The sequence below is a fragment of the Siphateles boraxobius genome, unplaced genomic scaffold (genome assembly GCF_051911475.1).
Source record: "Siphateles boraxobius isolate OS27281-9 unplaced genomic scaffold, OSU_SipBor_1 19, whole genome shotgun sequence".
In the NCBI taxonomy this organism is placed as follows: Eukaryota; Metazoa; Chordata; class Actinopteri; order Cypriniformes; family Leuciscidae; genus Siphateles; species Siphateles boraxobius.
In genome coordinates this window covers 11,610,481-11,630,472 of record NW_027508799.1, presented here as the reverse complement: position 1 = coordinate 11,630,472, position 19,992 = coordinate 11,610,481, and the positions used below count along the sequence as shown (strand labels likewise).

At 41.9% G+C, this 19,992-nt stretch overlaps 1 protein-coding gene across 1 annotated transcript in view; it reads right to left on the bottom strand.

Annotated features, from left to right (window-relative positions):
* ptprb (protein tyrosine phosphatase receptor type b) overlaps window positions 1-19,992 on the bottom strand; it is a 77,101-nt gene that overhangs the window by 38,344 nt on the left and 18,765 nt on the right. Inside the window, exons 7-13 of the mRNA XM_077235268.1 lie at window positions 19,653-19,919; window positions 17,293-17,553; window positions 10,733-10,996; window positions 9,217-9,480; window positions 6,629-6,892; window positions 6,208-6,477; window positions 3,723-3,986 (exon numbers count right to left, since the gene is read on the bottom strand). Coding sequence (XP_077091383.1) covers window positions 3,723-3,986; window positions 6,208-6,477; window positions 6,629-6,892; window positions 9,217-9,480; window positions 10,733-10,996; window positions 17,293-17,553; window positions 19,653-19,919 — 1,854 coding nt within the window. The remainder of the gene's footprint in view (window positions 1-3,722; window positions 3,987-6,207; window positions 6,478-6,628; window positions 6,893-9,216; window positions 9,481-10,732; window positions 10,997-17,292; window positions 17,554-19,652; window positions 19,920-19,992) is intronic.

Here is a 19,992-nt window from a genome sequence, read left to right as displayed (position 1 = left end):
AAAACTTTGGAACAATCAAATCAATTCAAATCTAGACTAAAAACACATCTCTTTGGCTTAGCATACACATAACACATTATAGATTGCTATAATTCAATGTTAGGCTGTATAGTTTAGATCAGCCGGAACCGGAAATACTTCCCATAAATCCTGATGTACTTTGTGTCACAGTGTTGGGTTTGTGTTCCCCTGATGTCTACTAGATGTCCTCCTTTTCCCACGTCGTCCTTCACTGATGAACTACATTTCCCACGATCCTTTGTCTCATCATTGCACTCAGCTGTTCCTTATCACTGATCATTGCACTCAGCCAATTCCCCATTATCATTGTCGATTCCCTGTGTATATAACCCTGTCTGTTAAAGTATGTGTCACAGAGTCCTTGTATATTGTCACACCACTTCTGGTGGCCTGTTTTTTTTGACTGTTCGTGTTTGTTTTCTTGTTTTTGGAATGCCTTTGGATTTGACCCTTGCCTGGACTGGATGTACGATTTTGGATGATCCCTAATAAACTACTGCTTTTGGAACTTACCCTTGTTTCCCCGTGTGTGGATCGTTACAGAAGGACTCTGTCATGAATAGTTCCAGCAGTAGGGGGTTCTGGTCCTCATCCCCAGCCACCGTAGGGGAGAGGTCGCAATCTGGAGAACTGCCACCGCGTATGAACATTTTCGAATGTTTCGCTCTGTGGGCTCATATCACGGAGGAGACCGCGGCGAGAAAGTTACCCGAGACCCCTTCCTTCGAGAGAAGGGAATCATTTGAGGGAACTCGTCTGGCCAGGTTTTCGGGGACCCGCGGAGGTCGCAAGAGTGGAGGATGTAGTCGGGAGATGATCCCCGTTCCGGTGGTCCTGAGTCCGGTGGTCCGGAGAAGGAAAAGGAGGACATCTAGTGGACATCAGGGGAACACAAACCCAACACTGTGACACTTTGTACATCATCAGAAGGATGGCGTCTACGCTAATATTAGTCTCTCTTTTTATCCCGAGGTTTACCGCAAACCGACGGATCCAGGCCGTATCCAGATCTGAGGAAGGACCATCACATGGATACGACGACAACGCATCCCTGAAGTGCCAGCCTAATCAACACTGTGAAGGCCTCATGGACACCTCAACAAACTCATCTCCATACCGGCGTGATGACTCCGACCCCTAACCAGATGAACTGGATAAATATTGTGAAAGTTCTGATCCCATCTGACTTCTGACCTATAATACTATTACAACTTTAATTTCCTGTTATCTCTGTAAAGCTGCTTTGAAACAATTTGTTTTGTAAAAGAGCTATATAAATGAATGGGTGACTTGACTTGACTGACTTGACTGTAGCTATGGCAGTGGAGGTGGGGACAGATACACTCAAAAATAGACATTCAAATGAGTTAAACTGTGGAACATCCACAGGACTCATGTTGAGTTAGTGATTATATAGCACAATAATACCCCCACCTCTGCCAGAGGAACGTGGGAGATTAAATAAACCATATCCAGCAGGAGTAAGTTCATTAAAAAGAAAACCATTGGACTCTTTGTGCCAGATTTCCGTTAAACACACAAGATCCAATTTCCGTTCTGTAACAATGTCAAATAATATCACAGCCTTGTTATTGACAGATTGTTCGTAGGAAAATGCCGAATTCAACAAACGAGGAGCAAATGAAACCAGAGGAGCCACCTCGCGCTTAAGAACCTACAAGTTGTTGAAATTAACCCCCCTAGGCCTACACAACAGCGTTTGAGATTTGCGCAGAAATGTAGGATAAGTAACAGTCGATGTAACAGTGGATGATGAGAAGGAAAAACTGCGCCTTGAAGAGCAATGTATAAAGCACGTCGGTCTCAGTATTCCAATATGATTGCAGAGAGTGTGTGTGTCATTCTCCAGATAAAAGTTACCCTTAAGGTTCGACAGTTGGCGAGCAGTGTACCTTAAGGCCATGTTGGAGAAGTCCACACCCTCCGAGACCTCAGAGTGGTGCAAATGTCCTGGGAGGGACAGCAGAAGAGGCGATTCCAGCGAAGAACAGTCAGCGATAAAAGCAGTAATCCAACGGTTGAAACGTAATTCCACATCATAAAAGCAGTAATCCAACGGGTGAAGCGTAATTCCACATCACGATAAAATAGGCATTCTTCGCATACTCCAAAACTCTTAATGAATACTCATCAATAACAATGTAACAATAAAATAATAAAAATAAATGGGAGAGAGGAGCGGAAGCCAAAACGTGCCAGCGTACCCTTTCAACCGGAAGCATTCAACGAGATAGAGCCATGGAGATAGTTTATCAACGTGGAGTAATGATCGAGAGACACTATTGCAGCAGTGACACTCGGGAGGTGCTCCTGCCAGAGCTGAAGTTGGACCACATCTCCCAGTTATGTCCACATGTGGAGTCGAGAGCGGGCACTGCTGCGGAGTTGCTCCTGTGGGAGCTACTTTTAGAAAGCATTACTAAGTGATGTGTTCATGATAAATAGCTGAGAATAGACACTGCTGTTGTATGTCATTTGCAGGAAACGCCAGGGGAGATATGGTGATTATTGTATTTGTTTATTTATTTTAATGTTTGACACATCTTGCTGCTGTGCTTATCGACTTGGAGTCGTGAAGAGGAGTCGTTACTGCAATAGTGGCGCTCAGGAGTTGATTCTGTCTGAGCTGAAAATTGATTGATTCTGCTGAGCTTACCATTCAGCATGCAAGTCAGATGTTAATACAAAAGCATATCTGGTGGATTAAGTTCGGTGGGGATTCTTTGCACTAATTTGAACCGATGTTTGGAGCCAGCGTGGACGCTTCAATAGCAGTAGCTCGCTGAAATTGGCTGAACAATTGAACTCATGAACAGTGTATACGGCAACGACAAGGTGACTTTTCAGGCGAAACCGCGTGGGAAGTACGGCGCCCCAGAAAGTGTTGCAGAATACACTGATGTAGTAATTAGCATCACCTGCGTGGAGGCATAGTGGGAGATGCAGAGGGGAAACTCATTGCTTTACTGGCCAATGAGAAAGCCTCGATGAGGCGTATGAGGTCCGTGTCAAGGTTGACGATGACGACTGATTTCTTCAAATTTAAGGATTTAATCTACATGAATTGTTCAGTTTACAAGCGGCAGAATTAATATCTTTTGGCAGTAAGTTCTGGTGTCTATTTATGAACTTGGTTACGCACTATGTTGTGTCATGACGTCCATACATTTGGCCAATCAGATTGGCGCATTTTGACACGAACTTCAGACACCGGCTCCTGCAGTGGCATTCCCATAAGCATCAATGTCATGACGTGGCGTCTTGTTCTCCTCTCAGGGAACAGGGTTACATGTGTAACCCAAGACATTTTCATATTATGCTAGCACACATTTACAGGGTTTTTTTTATTCTTTTGCAAGCTCCTATTGGTATTAAGTTTTACTTTTGTTAAAGAAATATATTTTAGTTCTAATTTCAGTTCTGGTAATAGTCTAATAATATATTTGATCCACTTATGGGGTTGTAACTACTGATTGAAGTGTTAAACTTGTGCTATAATGAAGGTAAAAAAGTCCCTAAAAAAATCAATCCCATGGGGCAAGTGTTGATTCTTAATAAAGTTTCTGACACCTATGAAGAGTGATAGAGTGTTTTTTGGGGAGAGCAGGGACATGTTGTGAAGCATTTTAATTGGGAAACATTCATAATTCATTAATATTGAGTAGAGCTTCAGTATTCACCTATACGTGCCCATATAGATGACTGACTGCTCAGCATCCCACTCCTGCTGAAGATCATCATCTTATACAACATTCCTGGCAACAGGTGTGTGAAGGACCAGTTCAGAGCATCTTTTCCCAGTTTCCTGTGAGACTGTAGGATCTTGTCCTGATCGTACAGGTCAAGATCATACCCGTCCACTCGGCCCTCTGCTGCAGCCCAGCAGAATGAAAGCTCGCTGCTTGTGTTGGAACATATGTGTAGTCCGGTCACTGCTGCTGGACCTGAGGAGATTTGGAGAACAGGTTTTGTAAACTGTCTTTTCATCATTGATCGGTAAAGACTTGGAATCTCTTTTTTTCTGTGTTAGTTTGTATTTAAATATGTGTGTGTATGTGTGTATTTGTATATTATTATCAATTGTGCATGCTCGTTTTTCATTTTGATACATTTAGATTACCTTTGCTGTCATACGACACTCAATTACAAGTAATCTTTAAAAACACATAATGCATTTCAATACACTTCAGTTTATATTGTAAAATGTTTCTAGGATTAAAAAATGATTGAATTTTACTGTTTTTTTAAATGTATTTACACAAAATCCGTCCATTTATCGTTAATGAAAATAAATGTCTGCTTATCAGTTTATGAGTTTATGGTTCATTGTGTCAAACAATGTGTGTATCATTCTCCGTGCTTATCTTACCTGTGAGTACTTTGTGGAAGGTCGTGTCGTTGTGAACATTTTATTAGTAGTATTGTTTGTTTTCGTACAGTCATATTCTAGTCTTGTCAGTCTAAGTTTCCCTGTCCTGTCCGTATTTTTAACCCCTCGTGGGTTTTGTTTTTCATGTTTGTTACCAATAAACCTTTTATTCATCGCACTCTGTCTGCATTTGGGTTTACCTCCTGCATCCACATAACAATAATGACCAACACAAACTACCAACAGCAGTGCAAATTACGACTGGTTTAAGACATGCTTGTTCAGGACGTTAAATAATGGTGCAAATACAAGTAAATTGACTAACGTAAACCTAAGTAAATCACTTTGCGTGGCTCATTTAAATACTCTCCTCCCACAAATTTTTCGTCTGAAATGGAAACTTCAACAGATGCATTTGCAGTAAGGCCAGCCGCAAATATATCTCTGTCCACGCCTTTTTAGGGTTATTTTCCCACTGTGTGTCTTTAGTAAATCCGTACATTATTTTTTTAACGCCAAAAGATCTGCCGCAAGATGTAAGTAAATCTGGCCCTAAGAATTTTAATATCGATGCTTCAAATGCTAGGGGTTTGGTTTTATCTGTGGAATTAACTTGGTGCAAGTTACATTTTCATATTGCAAAGACATAGCATTTTATAATGCAACAAAAAATTATTACGGATAAAAACCATGTGCAGGGATAAAATATGCACAATAGAACCAGGAACAGTTTTTTTTAATTGCTTCTGTACTGTTTTCACAAGCAAGTGGTACATTTTCGAAACTTAAATGGATAGTTCACCCAAAAATTAAAATTCTGTCAGTAATTACTCACCCTCATGTTGTTCCAACCTCGTAAGACCTTTGTTCATCTTCGGAACACGAATTATGATATTTTTGATTAAATCTGAGAGCTGGATCACTCCTCCATAGGCTTCTTAAGGGATTGAAGCTTGCCAACCCCTAAAAGTTAATAAATATATTGTTAAAATAGTCCAAGTGACTAAAGTGACTCCATCTTAAGTTTATCAAACGACGGGAATACTTTTTGTGCGCAAAAAATAAATAAATAACAACTTTATTTCAACTATTTGTTTCCTTCTCTGTGGGCCTCGAGTCAGTTCACTAGTGTAATAGCGTAAGCTTCTGTTGTTGTATGTGTGACGTAGCTCTACGCTATTACACTAAGTTAACTGACTAGAGGCCCACAGAGAAGGAAATGAATAGTTGAAATAAAGTCGTTATTTTAGTTTTTTTGCGCTCAAAAAGTATTCTCGTCGCTTGATAAACTTAAGATTGAGTCACTGTAGTCACTTGTACTATTTTAACTATATCTTTAATAATTTTTCGGGGCTGGCAAGTTTCAATCCCTTAGAAGGAAATCCTCCTATGGAGGAGTGATCCAGCTCTCAGATTTCATCAAAAATATCTTAATACCTGTTCCGAAGATGAACGAAGGTCTTACGAGGTTGGAACAACATGAGGGTGAGTAATTACTGACAGAATTTTCATTTTTGGGTGAACCAACATAAAAAAATAACTGTTTTCAAATATTTCAGCATGTTTTCAATGATGTTTGTACAATACACTAAATCACAAAGCATCCTTTTTACTACAGATAAGAAGTGTTTAATTTATTCAACCTTTTAATTAGCAGTAGCTACCTTTCATAATACTATTTAACCTTTCATTTGCATAACTTACTAAGAGTGAAATTATTACTACCACTTGTGAATAACAATAGTAAAAGTACATTTTGATTTTATGTTACGTTAAACACACAAAAGGTGCCTTACGTGTTTGTCCCTTAGTGGTGACGTCCTTGCTTTTGGCAGTGCCAGTGATTGTCTGAACGTGTGCTTTGTACCACCTTCCTGGCGTTAAATTCTTAAACAGGTAGCGGTTGTTAGTGTTGGGCACAGAGGCATTGGCAATCACTCTGTCACTGTCATCTTGTAACTGGAGACTGTATCCATCATATATACCCACAGCTGCCGTCCAGCTCACCAACAGACTGTGTGTGCTGAGTTCATTATCGGACCGCAGGGCGGTGACTGCGGAGGGGTCTGAAATACACGCACACACACATTAGACTGTTGTTTCCGGTTTCAAGCACTTGACAATATCATTTAATGAATCAAATTCATGAAGTGTTGTCTTTCCACTAGAAGTTATTGTCCTGACATGTAAACCACCATTAATATGTGTGTTTCTCACCGGTTCTGCCACTAGTTGTGCTGTTACTCGTCTGAGTCCCACTGACTGACTGCACAGTAACTGAATAAAGTTGACCAGGTTCTAGGTTGTGAAATTCTGTCTGTGTGATGTGTTTAGGGACTTGTTTGGTGTCCTTGACATGTGTCTCCTGAAACAGAGACACTGAGTAGAAGTCCATGTCTCCATCACCAGAAGACCAAGAGGCTCTGAGACTGCTGTCTACGGTGCCAGCGCTCAGACGGACACTCTGAACCTGACTGGGCACTGGGTGGTACGATGTGAAAAAAACAAAGCAGCTGTTACACAAAGGATATACAACTGTGGTGATGATGATAATGATGCATCTTGACTCAAATCCTATCAGGTTCAACACCTAGTTGAGTGTGTATAATTTGTAAAATCTGTGATTCTTCTGGTCAAATTTATTACAAATTAATTTTTACAGTATTAATTACAATAATTAATGAGCAATAAAATTACATATTAAACCACTGCTTAATGCAATGCTATAATATTTAGCATCATAATAAAACGTATTATATTTAACGCTGAATCTCACAAAAATATGTCCAGATTATTATGTCCACTTTCAAGTCAAACAAAAAAATTTCATCAAAATTATATTTTTTATAAAGAAAGTTTAACTAAAAAAAATAATCAAAAGTAATGTTTCACACTTCAAAGGTAATTATTCTTAAAGGGGTGGTAAAACACGATTTTACTTTCCTAACTTTAGCTAGTGTGTAATGTTGCTGCTTGAGCATAAACAATATCTGCAAAGTTACAGCACTCAAAGTTCAAAGCAAAGGGAGATATTTTCTTTTAAAAAATTTAATTTCTAAGGACTACAGCAAACAGCCGGTTTTGGACTACACGACATTCCTCCGGGTTTGCTGACGTCAGCATATCCCATTATTTACATAAACCCCTCCTCCGAGAATACTTAATAAGCAGGGCGAGGCCATTTTATATTGCTGTTTTGGAGATGAGTTGTCGCAATGCCGTCGAAACGCTGCTGTTATTTTCATCCGGATTGCAGGTCCACTTTAGGTTCAGCCTTCCTAGGGATGAGGGAGTTAGGGATCAATGGTTAAAATTTATTTTTAACTCGGTCCCTCATAATTATGACCCAAATCTCGCTCTCTGTGCTGCACACGGAGGAAAGCTTTCACAATCTTCGCGAGCTCAATGCATGATTCGCACAACGGCTTGTCCTGAAAGATGGAGCAGTTCCAACTTTAAAAACAGAAGCTTTTGTTTACGAGCCACAACCTGTAAGTATGATTTATTTTTCTTCGATGTGTTTTCCTATAATAGTTTGTATTGTTAATTGTACATTGTAGCAAGGAAGTAAACAAATGACAACGCTGTTTGGCTCTGCTGGTTTGTTAAATGCTCATTCATACTTAACGTTATCCGACAAACACCTAACCTTACAAACTTCTTTTTAATCTTAACAGCGAACTTGGAATTAGTGTAAATGAAACAAGTTTATCTACATGCTTGTTTATCTACAGGCATGCTAAACATGGTCCTGTGTTTGATTTGGCAGCTGATGTTTATTGTTCTTTTTGGGTTAATAGTTCTGGTGACAGATATTTGTCTACAATCGTTCTAAAAATACAAAAGTAACGGTGGCATACAGTCAGAAACGAACACTATAGATCCGCAGTCTTTACTTAAAAAAATCCCTTTGAGGACTGTAGTATAATTTGTTAGAACGATTATATGAAATTCTTGTTTATGAAGCGTATTTTTTGTAATTCTATAATAATTAGTACAATTAAATAACAGAGTATCTAAAAAGTAATGAGAGAACAACAAAAAACAAACCTTTCTGAAACTACATTTAACAGATGTTCTTGAACAGGTTCTGCTCGATCATCTGCACTAACGTTTCCCCGGGTCCGATTGGTTTTATTGACGCCATCGTTTATAATACACCAAAGCACAAACTACCGTTAAAGGTAAGAGGCGTGACGTTTCCGGAAAACGAGCACTAGACGGTTAGCGAATCACAACACACTGGGCCAGCTAACCAATCTGAGCCCATTGCGTGGTTCTGAGGGACTGGCTTCATTGAACCAGGGAACCATCAGACCGTTTTTACAAGGAGGGACAGAAAAGTGTAGAATAAAGGTAAAATATATGAAAAATAATGCAATTTTTCAGTATGAACACATGTTACAGTGCACCCCACAAACACAATCAAGTGTTTCGAAAACCTTCGAAAAAATGTGTTTACCACCCCTTTAATAAGAATTAGTTCAAAAAACAACAACAACAACGAAAATATGTGCCTTCACTGTTTCACCCACAGTATTGCTGTATTACTGAAACAAAATACTGTATTACAGTGATTTAAATAAGCATAAATTTAAGGCAGTGCAACAAATACTACTACCATGAATATACTTGAATACATGACAATTATATCACAATGCAAATTCAAAACAAATATTCTTCATTTTCTTTATGGAAAATATCATTCGTAACCTTTTCTTTTGATTTTGGAGAAAACATTTTTTTTTACATTTTGAGATTACGTTCAAGCAGTTGTACATGATCAATAAAAAATCTTGCAGTACCTGTGCGGCCCTCAAGGATCTCGGCACGCTGGTATGACCCGCTGTGAGTAGACAACACCATCTTGTAGAGCCGGCCTGGTGTGAGCATAGAGAACAGGTGTTCCCTAACTGTGCTGTTCAGATTCACAGCTGGTGATACCTGCGTGTCATTGAAGAGAATCTGAACCTCATAATTATCGACATCCCCTGGAGCAGACGTCCAGTTCACCCTCAAAAAACTGCTTCCACACTCCGTCAGGGACAAATTACCCACAGCACCTGGGACTGAAGAACACAAGAGTGAAATAAGATAAATTTTATTGTAGTCCACTGATTACATCTTTTCTCATACTAGAAAGTGAAAAAAAAATGGGATTTGTAAGGGTGATAAAATGGCAAAAGTGATGCTGCTGTTGAGTAAGACCATATAATGTTGTTTTGTCCCTCGATGTAGACAAACTGCACCTCTGAAAATTGTGCATATCCTTCCAAAAACTATTAGAAAAGCATGGCTAAAGTTTTTTATTTAACAACATGCCTGAGCGATTTAATACATTTTTTTTCTTTACTCCCCTTTCAAATTTCACATTGACTCTTTGACTCTTTTCTTAATTCTTAACACACTGCCGGTTCGTCTAAATATCTTGCATTGAAAGCTATTTTCATAAACATTATTTTGTCCATTAAGTTAAAATAGCGAAAAATGATTCCCTATTTTTATAATTCATTTCCAATAATTAAATGTTTTAACTCTGTCATTATAATCTAACTTCAGGTTTGGAGTCATTTCAAACAGGTTGGCAGCGGCTTGTACATGTGCTTCTCACAGATAACTCTGCAAAACCATACTCTGGTTGTTAATTAAATGATGTATGATAAAAAATAAAGCGTTTCTGAAGTTTTTGTTCTTTTTATTTTGTATTCATCTGTAGAGGCATTAACACTAAGATCCATCAATATATAAAAGCTTTGTAAAGATGTGGTACATTAGAGGTCAAATTAATTGATGTGATGCATGCAAATAATTTGGTATATCAAAAAAACATATTGATATTGATTCAAAAGTTAAAGGTGCTCTAAGCGATGTCACGCGTTTTTTAGGCCAAAACATTTTTTGTCACATACAGCAAACATCTCCTCACTATCCGCTAGTTGCCTGTCCCCTGAACACACTGTAAAAAAACACGGTCTCTGCAACCTCAGGATCCACAAACGGCAACAAAAACAAACTGGGCTAACCCGCACCATGAAACATAACAAACTGTTCCAGCCAATAACCGACAAGAAGGATTTGGGGGGTTAGTGCGCAGATGAGGAGGAGGGAGGGTCTAGCTAGCCTCCGTTTTGTTTGACAATACTTTAAACGTCAACAAGAAATGTCGTCACCCGACATCGCTTAGATCACCTTTAAGTGGTGTTGACATGACAGTGATTTGTGATCAGTAATATTATAGATTTTTAATGAGAGGTTGTAACAACATCAACGCTTGTTTCCTTATAATATGGCGAAGAGATACTAAAACATATTGTCACTCACATGTTCGGCCATGTATAGAGATTGTAGAGTTGTACTGCCCACTCCAAGTGCTGATGGTCACGGTGTAGAGACGTCCTGGAACCAAATCACTGAAAAGACACTCACTTTGTGTCTTATTGAGCATCTGACTTTGAAGACGTGTGCTGTTATACTCGATCGCCACTTCATAATAGTCATAATCCCCAGAGGCATGATTCCAGTAAACCTTCAGAAAGTCATCTCTGGCTGAGTGGATGGCGGTGGGGTTCTGGACCATGGATGGCTCTGAAAGAGTAAAAATGCAATTTCATTATTATAAAAATGTTTTTATCAAAAATAGTAATACCATAAAAAACAAAACATTACATCTTTAATGTAAATATGAATTCATTTCTAGAAATTAAATGGGTAACACTTTATTTTAAGGTGACATAGTTACACATTACTACTACATGTACTTTCTATAGTAATTTAACAGTAAATTATGCATAATTACAAGTAACTAACCATAAACGAAACCCTAACTTTACTTTATTTTATTTTTTTATTTATTTTTTTACTTTACTTTTTTATTTATTTTTTAAAAGGACAATTGCACCAGAGTTAGCTAACAGCTAATTTACATCTGCTGTCCCTGGGAATATACCGTAATATACTACCGTAATATATTAAGTACATGTAGTTAATTAATATTACTCAGTTCTGTGCTTCATGTGCTTCTTACGAATAAATCTCCAACACTATAACATTAAAGTTGTTAATTAAAATAAATAGATAAAAAATCTTAACTGAAACCTCCAAAAACATTAACCAGACTCAGACTTTGACATTAAATGCAATGCAACATTGTATGTACAATGCAAATATTATGATTGTTATTAGTAGGGAGGACAGGAAACCGTCATTTCCTGACTTCTCTCTGTCTGGTATTGTCCTTAAAGTATGTGATGAGGCTTAATACTTAGGACATTATATAACTGTCTGGGTTATGCACTATTTAGTTTACTTTTGAGTTTCAGTTCAGTCCTCACTGTTTTCTGTGTGACAGTCTCTCCTTGCTTAATCAGTTGCTATAGTCGTTGATTGAGTTCCCAGGTGTTGTGTGCTACTTGAATTATCTCTGTGTGTATTTAAGCCCTCACAGTGTTCTCAGTTCTGTGTTTCGGGTCGTGTATGTAACAGGGTTGTGGATTCCCTTGAGCTTCTCCTGTGTTCATCTGTGGATTATATTAATGACTTTTTCCTTTTGAGCCATTTGGCTTCATGAGCTATTTTTCTCCAGCTACGTGTGATGACTTGTCTGATGATAGGGACATTCACAGACTGTGTCGTATGATGTATGCACAAGCTAATATGCTGATTCGCAAATTTAGTCTTTGCTCAGGATCTGTGAAGACCACACTTTTTTGCTCATATTGTACCCCTATGAATACTGCCCATTTTTGGCGGAGTTACAGAAAGAACAGCATGCAGAAACTCAATGTAGCATATAATGATGGAATGAGGCTCTTTGTATGTGACATTGTGAACACTGTCTGATTTTTGTTTTGTTTTGTTGTATTTGTCTGTTTTATTGTTTCTGTTTTTGGACCGTGTGTCCTTAATAAAGCTTTGATATTAACCCCTGGTTCCCTATCAGTCGGTCACTCCTACGTACGTCATGACCAATGAATAGGAATCTCGCTAGAGAGGCCAATCTACTTCCAGTGAAACTAAACAAGCCAATGCACATTGGCATGCAATCATTTGCATCAGCTGTTCAGCCTCGCAGCGCGGGTATATAATGAGCAGCAGGTGTGATTGAACTTCAGCTTTTTGCTTCAGAGCCAAGCACTTCGATGCTTTTTACAGAGTGTGAAATCAAGACGAGCCTTTCTTGGACCCCTCCATCCCAGTGCGGGCGTGACAGCACAGCAGTGCAAGCTGTCTTTTTTCTCTCTTTCTCCTTTTTTTTTCCTTTGGGTTTTTTTTGAGCAAACAAAAAGGCTGTTTTAACAGCTGGTAAGGTGCGCCGGTGAAAGCGCTCAAAAGCTGTTTTTACAGCTGGTAAGACCCTACCAGTGAGAGAGAGACAGCGCACGGACAGGTGCACATTCCTGTCTGTGTTCGCGGTGGCCGTTCCCCTGCGTGCTTCAGCACCAGTCAGAGCAGTCCATAAAAGAGCTTACACAGATAGATCACGTCTTTTTAAAGATGACTTTCTATGTGTGTGTTTCTGGATGCGGTCATTACCTGGGGTCAGGGGATGGTCATGATCGTTGCCTCGTGTGTCTGGGTCTCGAACAGGTGAGGCAGCTTTTGTGGATGTGTCATCAGAATCAGAATCAGAATCAGAATCAATTTTATTGCCAAGTAGTGTTGTGCACATACAAGGAATTTGCTTTGGTAATAAGGTGTTTACGAGGCTGCTATAATCAGTGCCAACTTGAGAAAAATACAGCATGGCATGAGGAGAGGTGAGGAGAAAAAAAGGCGACCCCCAGACTATGCTCCTGTAAGGAGAACAGTCTGGGAACAGCAAAAAACACCTCAGCAACATTAGCACATAAACAGTACACTCTACAAACAAGACATTGCAACACGGTTGGGAGTGGGGGATGGAGTTAGTCCAGCCCAGGCAAGCAACCATCCGGTCCTGCAGCCATTATGGCGCTGGTCACAGACCCACCTGTCAGACTGGGGGTACGAAGCGGCGAAGGCGTGGGATGGGGTGTGGGGCAGGTGCATATCTGTGTATGTGTAAGTTCATGTGTGTGTAGGCCTGGAGAGAGTCGCTAAGCCAGCCCCATAATCTAGGAGCCTCAGTCTGCAGGATTGTCATAGCGATACACAGCAAGTTGCCATGGAGACAACCTTGATCATGTCCCAGGCAGAGTCAACAATCACCAGGTGTCTGAGGAGTCGGGGAAGGAACGCAAGAGTGGCTCACTGCAGCGCTCTTCCGGGAGAGCTGTTGTTCCAGCAGCGGCCTTTGCCAAGGCCAGTGCCGGTTGGGGGGTGCCGAAACAGATAAGATTGGGATTGTTTGGTCTTGGGGCGAGTAGCCGCATGCAATTTATACAGGCTATTCTCCTGGTCCATTTTGGTCTCTGAAACGATCCATTTGCCTTTGCAAAGCTGTGAGCTTCTCCATGATGTTATCCATATTGTGGTTCATAGACCCAGTCTGAGTGCTGACAGCTCTGCCCACCGCTTCAATCATCACGGGCAGCCTTGCGGGGCTTTTGACAGCTGTCACCGTCTGCTTAGTTCCTCGATAAACCAGGGCAATGCCTAATCCAATCAGCAGAAGACCTGTTATCATGGTGCCGAATAGGTAGATATCTTCAATGTCCTCCACGGAAAGAGCCGCCAGACACACGACCCGCCACCTCTCCCACGCGTCCATCGTGTCGCCAGCTGCGAACGTTCCGGCAGGGCAGTCAGGTTCCCCCGAACCCAAGCTTCTCGTCGAGAAGATGGTGTCAATCGCGTTGAGAGACCAGTTGATCAAATCCATAATTTCTTGGTTTTGGAGAGCAGTGTAGCGAGAGTCTCTCAAAGTACAAGACATTAGACGTGACGAAAGAAGCAAAGCAGGAGATGTAAGGGGAGGGAGAGGGAGAGAAAATGCGACCGCCTTCGTTGAGAGCCAAGAGGGAATGCACCCATTGTGGGAAGATGACCATTTCGGAGCTGCGGTCGAGACTCGATCCAACCCTCCCCAGAGGGTTTGCTCCGGGTAGTGACACAGGAGACCTGAGGATTACGGTGAGCGCGCTTTCTTCAGGGAACCAACCCCCTAGGAACCCTCTTCTCTATCACGATCCACAGCCATTTGAGCCACCAACGGAACGTGCTGGACCATCCTCGAGGTCATCCTGGACCATCCTCGATTCTTAACTCCCCCGTGTCCCAGACCGGCCTCTTCGGCGATGCGGTCGGGAACATCGCCCAGCAGTTCTCGGCTGTACAAAAGCAGACAGAGGCCATCAAGCACATCCATCCTCAGTCTACTCGTCGCCGGGGGCGTCCTCCTGCGTCTTCCCATGCTACCACGCCGCAGCAGCAGCCTCCACCTAAACAGTGCTGTGGAGCCAATTGCAGGTAGGCCACCCCACCCATCCAGGCCCCCACCAAGAAGGGCGGCAAAGCCAGAGGTAAGCGGCCCTAGGACGGGCGACCCAGAGATGGATGGGACTGCTCTCCAGGAGAGGGTGATCGCTCCCTGCCCCGGAAGAGGGCCAGGTGGAAAATCTTTTGTTCCCCTTTATTTGTGTTCCGCCGCTGGCCTTAAAACCAGCGGTACCCATATTTTCAATAAAAGAGCAGTTTCTTCCATCTCTGGGTCTGAAGAGGGCCCGGAGAGCAGTGGGGGAAGATAATTCTCACCACTTTCATCCACCTCTTCTGTCGCCAGCGGGCTGCAGTGGGCAGTTCGAGAATACAACCAAGCTGCCTCCTGCACTTCCTGCCCCGTGGAACCAGGTAAGTGTTGCACAGCACACTCAGACCCCCCTATGGGCCACCTCCCAGAGGGAGCCTCCCGAGCCGCGTCCCTGTGATCCACCTCGCTGCCCCACTCCGAGTACGCCTACGATCCCTTTGGTCCCACTTGTCTCCGAGCCTGGTTAGTGCTAGTACGCCTCGACTCATTCGGAACATCAGGCTCGGCTATGCGATTCAGTTTGCCCGGCGTCCCCCCAAGTTTTGGGCCATTCACTCCACTACAGTGAGAGCAGCCGATGCCAATGTCTTGTGCACGGAGATCGCAGTCCTACTGACGAAGGACGCGATAGAACCGGTCCCTCCAGCTGATATGAAGTCAGGGTACTACAATCCCTATTTTATTGTACCCAAGAAAGGCGGTGGGTTACGACCGATCCTGAACCTGCGAGTTTTGAACTGGAGTCTCCACAAACTACCGTTCAAAATGCTCACGCAGAAACGCTTTTTCGAATGCATCCGTCCACCAGATTGGTTTGCAGCGATCGACCTGAAGAACGCGTACTTTCATGTCTCGATTCTTCCTCGACACAGGCCGTTTCTACGCTTTACGTTCGAGGGTCAAGGATATCAGTACAAATTCCTGCCCTTCGGGCTGTCCCTGTCTCCCCGTGTCTTCACGAAAGTCACGGAGGGGGCCCTTGTTCCCTTGAGAGAACAGGGTATTCCCATCCTCAACTATCTCAACAACTGGCTCATACTAGCACACTCTTGAGATCAGTTATGCGAACACAGGGACCTTGTGCTCAGGCACCTCAGCCAGTTGGGTCTTCAGGTCAACTGGGTAAACAGCAAACTCTCCCCTGTGCAGAGGATCTCTTTTCTCTGTATGGAGTTGGATTCGGTCGCACAGACAGCGCGCCTCACAGAGGAACGAGCTCAGTCGGTGCTGAACTGCTTGAACACATTCAAAGACAGGACAGCGGTCCCACTGAAGTTTTTTTTAGAGGCTCCTGGGGGATATGGCAGCAGTGGTAACCCCGCTCGGGCTGCTTCATATGAGACCGTTTCAGCACTGGCTTTATGACCGAGTCCCGAGATAGGCGTGGCATCACGGCACTTACCGGGTGGCAATCACACCGGCGTGCCACCAGACCTCCAACCCGTGGTCAGACCCCTCGTTACTTCGGGCAGGAGTCCCCATGGAACAGGTGTCCAGGCATGCTGTGGTGTTCACAGATGCCTCTGCTACCGGCTGGTGTGCCACGTACAACGGGCATGCTGAGTCAGGGGTGTGGACGGGCCCCCAACTTCATTGGCACATCAACTGCCTCGAGTTGCTAGCAGTACGTCTTGCTCTGAGCCACTTGAAAAGGCCGCTACAGGGCAGGAACGTGCTGGTCCGTACGGACAACACTCCGACCATTGTGTACATCAACCGACAAGGTGGTCTACACTCCCGTTGCATGTCGCAACTCGCTTGCCATCCCCTCCTCTGGAGTCAGAAGCATCTGAGGTCACTTCGAGCTATGTATGTCCCCGGTGTGCTCAACCTAAGCCGATGAGCTATCACGGGCTGTGCTCCCGGGGGAATGTCGACTCCACCCCCAGGTGGTTCAGCTGATCTAGAGTTCGGGAGGCTCAGGTAGACCTGTTTATCTCCTCAGATACCTCCCACTGCCAGCTGTTCTACTCCCTGACCGAGGGAACACTCGGCACGGATGCACTGGCACACAGCTGGCCCCGGGGCCTCCGCAAATATGCGTTTCTCCCAGTGAGCCTACTTGTACAGACCCTGTGCAAAGTCAGAGAGGATGAGGAGCAAGTCATTCTGGTGGCTCCCTATTGGCCCACCCGGACTTAGTTCCCAGAACTCATGCTCCTTGTGACAGTCCCTCCCTGGCCCATTCCTCTGAGGAAGGATCTTCTGACTTCTGACAAAAATGAGTTTTTACGTGCATATGATACGCACTTTATAGCGTGTAATACGCACATACCCCACACCACTAATCCTACCCAAAGGGTTTTAAACTGTCTATCATATGCTCAAAAGTAATAGTCACATATAAATTGCACGATAAATACAATGTTTGCTATAGAGATGCATTTCATGAGACCGGGTTGGATAACTATGATATCATAAAAATATTTCTTACGTGTTCTCTCCTGTATAAATGTTTGGTTCCTGTAACTGCCGCTGTGTGTGGTGATGGAGATGGTGTACAATCGTCCGGAAACCAGGCTTCTGAACACACACTCTGTGGTTGCTTTAGATGCAGTGTGCGTGTGTACGATCTTCTCCTGGTCCTTTACTATCACCATGTAATTGTCTACATCTCCTTCTGCTGCCTTCCAGGACACATTCAGAAAGTCTGGACCACTGTTAGTGACGGTGATGTCAGAAACAGCAGTGGGCACTGAAAACCACAGAGAGATAATAAATACAGTATATATATTTAGATAAATAAACGTATAGTCAGCTTACTCATAGCTGACCCTGTTGATCAAACTTGGAAATGCACATTACTGTAATGACACACCAACATGGGGAAATTTATAATCTGCTTAGGTTATTTATAATAATATATAAAACGACTTATATCTGTTTGTGACATGCACAGCTAGTAAGGTAAATAATGTAGACAGAGTGAGTCAATACACAGAGTGCATCCATGTTGTGTTAGCTTACATTTACATTTATTCATTTAGCTGTTGTGCAGTTCTTAATAAGAACAGAAACGGAGCAACGCTTGTATCGCCTCGTCTGTATATGCCGTCCTAGCATAACACACAGGAAATGCGATGACCCAAGGTGCAAGAGTTTATTTAACAAAACTGAAGAAACAGGCAAGGGGCCCTATTTTAACGATATAAGCGCATGGTCTAAAGCACACGGCGCAAGTGCACCTAGGGTGTGTCCGAACCCACTTTTGCTAGTTTAATGACTGGAAAGTCTCAACTCCCATTCCATTGTAAAAGCCAGTCTTGCCATGGCGGATTCACTATTTACATAGCGGGATTTGCTAGGGGAAAGACTGAATACTTCTCCAGAGAGGAAACTATGGGACAAGCCGGATTCCACCATATCTTTATGTACACAATAATAATAATCTTTTACATTGTAATACTTTTTACTTTAATATTTGGCCCCTGTATGTGTAATAAGCAGAGTGTACGCTCGTGGTGCACCCGCCTATAGGTGTACATTACTAATGTGCCCTTTAAATAACAAAAAAAAAAATACTGCGCTATTAACTCTAGACCAGGTTTCAGTTGGTCAATGGCGCAGTCTATTTCAGTTTCCTCAAAATAGCAACACGCCAACAATGCGCCTGAACACACCTGGTTTTCAGCCCAGCACGCCCATGGACGCACAAAGGGCGCACATAACATTTGCTATTTAAACAACAATTATTTGCTATTTACTGCAGGACAGTAAAAAGATAACATGTGTCAGGCTGAAACTAGCAAAAAAGGCGTCGTGCCTGGCGCCGTATTGCGCCGGGTGTATGATAGGGCCCAAGTAGTTTGAGGTGAGTAAACAGATAAATATTAAAACAACCTTTAGCAAACTTAAATAACATAGGCTTGGTGATAGGTTACTCAGAACAATCTTTTCAATAAACAGTCAACATGAACTTCAATCCATACTTCAAACTGAAACTTTCATAAACAGAAATATAGGTAGGTATCTCCAGGTAAACTCAAAATCCATAAGCACAGGAAACTTTCAAATCTGACTCAAAGGTGACAATTACATGTTGAATAAACTGAAATGTTTTTACAGAATTTTTTCATGTGGTATATACAGTTGCTAGCTGCTGTAGATTGTGCAACTGTCTTCCATTGTTTGGTTCACTTCGCAAGAGTTCATTAAACACTGGCTGAAAATAGAAAGAGCATTTGAGCCCAGCAGGATGTGTTTAAAATGACCTGCTCCTTTTATGCAGAGCTTCCTGAAATTCCACAAATCCCCTTTGTATTTAACTGAGTAGTTTTGCGGAGATGGTGTTGTGAATTTACTGTGGGAAAATAGTTAGTGGAAAAAAAGATGGTCAAAAATATATAAGGAAATATAAGTGCAAATAAAATGTTTCAAAAACATATTTATACATAAATCCATTTTAAAATCTACATTAGCAATTTATTTTACATAATACATATTTTGCATATTCTGAAATAACTCATATAAAAAAATATATGAAAATATATATTTTTGTTAATACATAAAAAAGATAACAATATGTAATGTGGTAATAATTATTTTTAATAATACACGACTAATAAAAAAAATGTTATGAATGCATTTGAATCTCAATATAATGTAGAATAGGCATCAAAAAGGTGTCAACAGTCCAGCTCAACAAGAGAAAGCATTATAACTTATGGATTGCTTTTTAACAATGGAAAGTGTGTACCTTGTTTTTGTACACTTTTAAACACTTGCATTATTTTGAGTAATGTTTATTTTAACCAGGTTTAACTGTTTTTTACATACTTTCACACAGAATTGTACCTGTACGGCATTCAGCCTCGGCTAGTTTGGAGGTCTGTGATCCGCTGACAGTGGTAACCATTAACTTGTGTAAAGCACCGGGTCTGAGGAATGGGAACAGGGTGGAGGTTGTGTTTGCTGAAACAGAAATCTTGTGCACTGTCTGATCGACCCGTAACAGCAGCAAGTGGTAGAAATCCAGATCCCCAAGTGGTTTCTCCCAGCTTGCATTCAGACTGTCTGTATTTCCCTTGTTACTTAGTTTCAGGTGATTCACCTTTAAAGGCACTGAGAACATACAATTTGATTACAATTAGATTCTTTATAGCAACATTTCCTTAATAATATAAAAACACTGTTC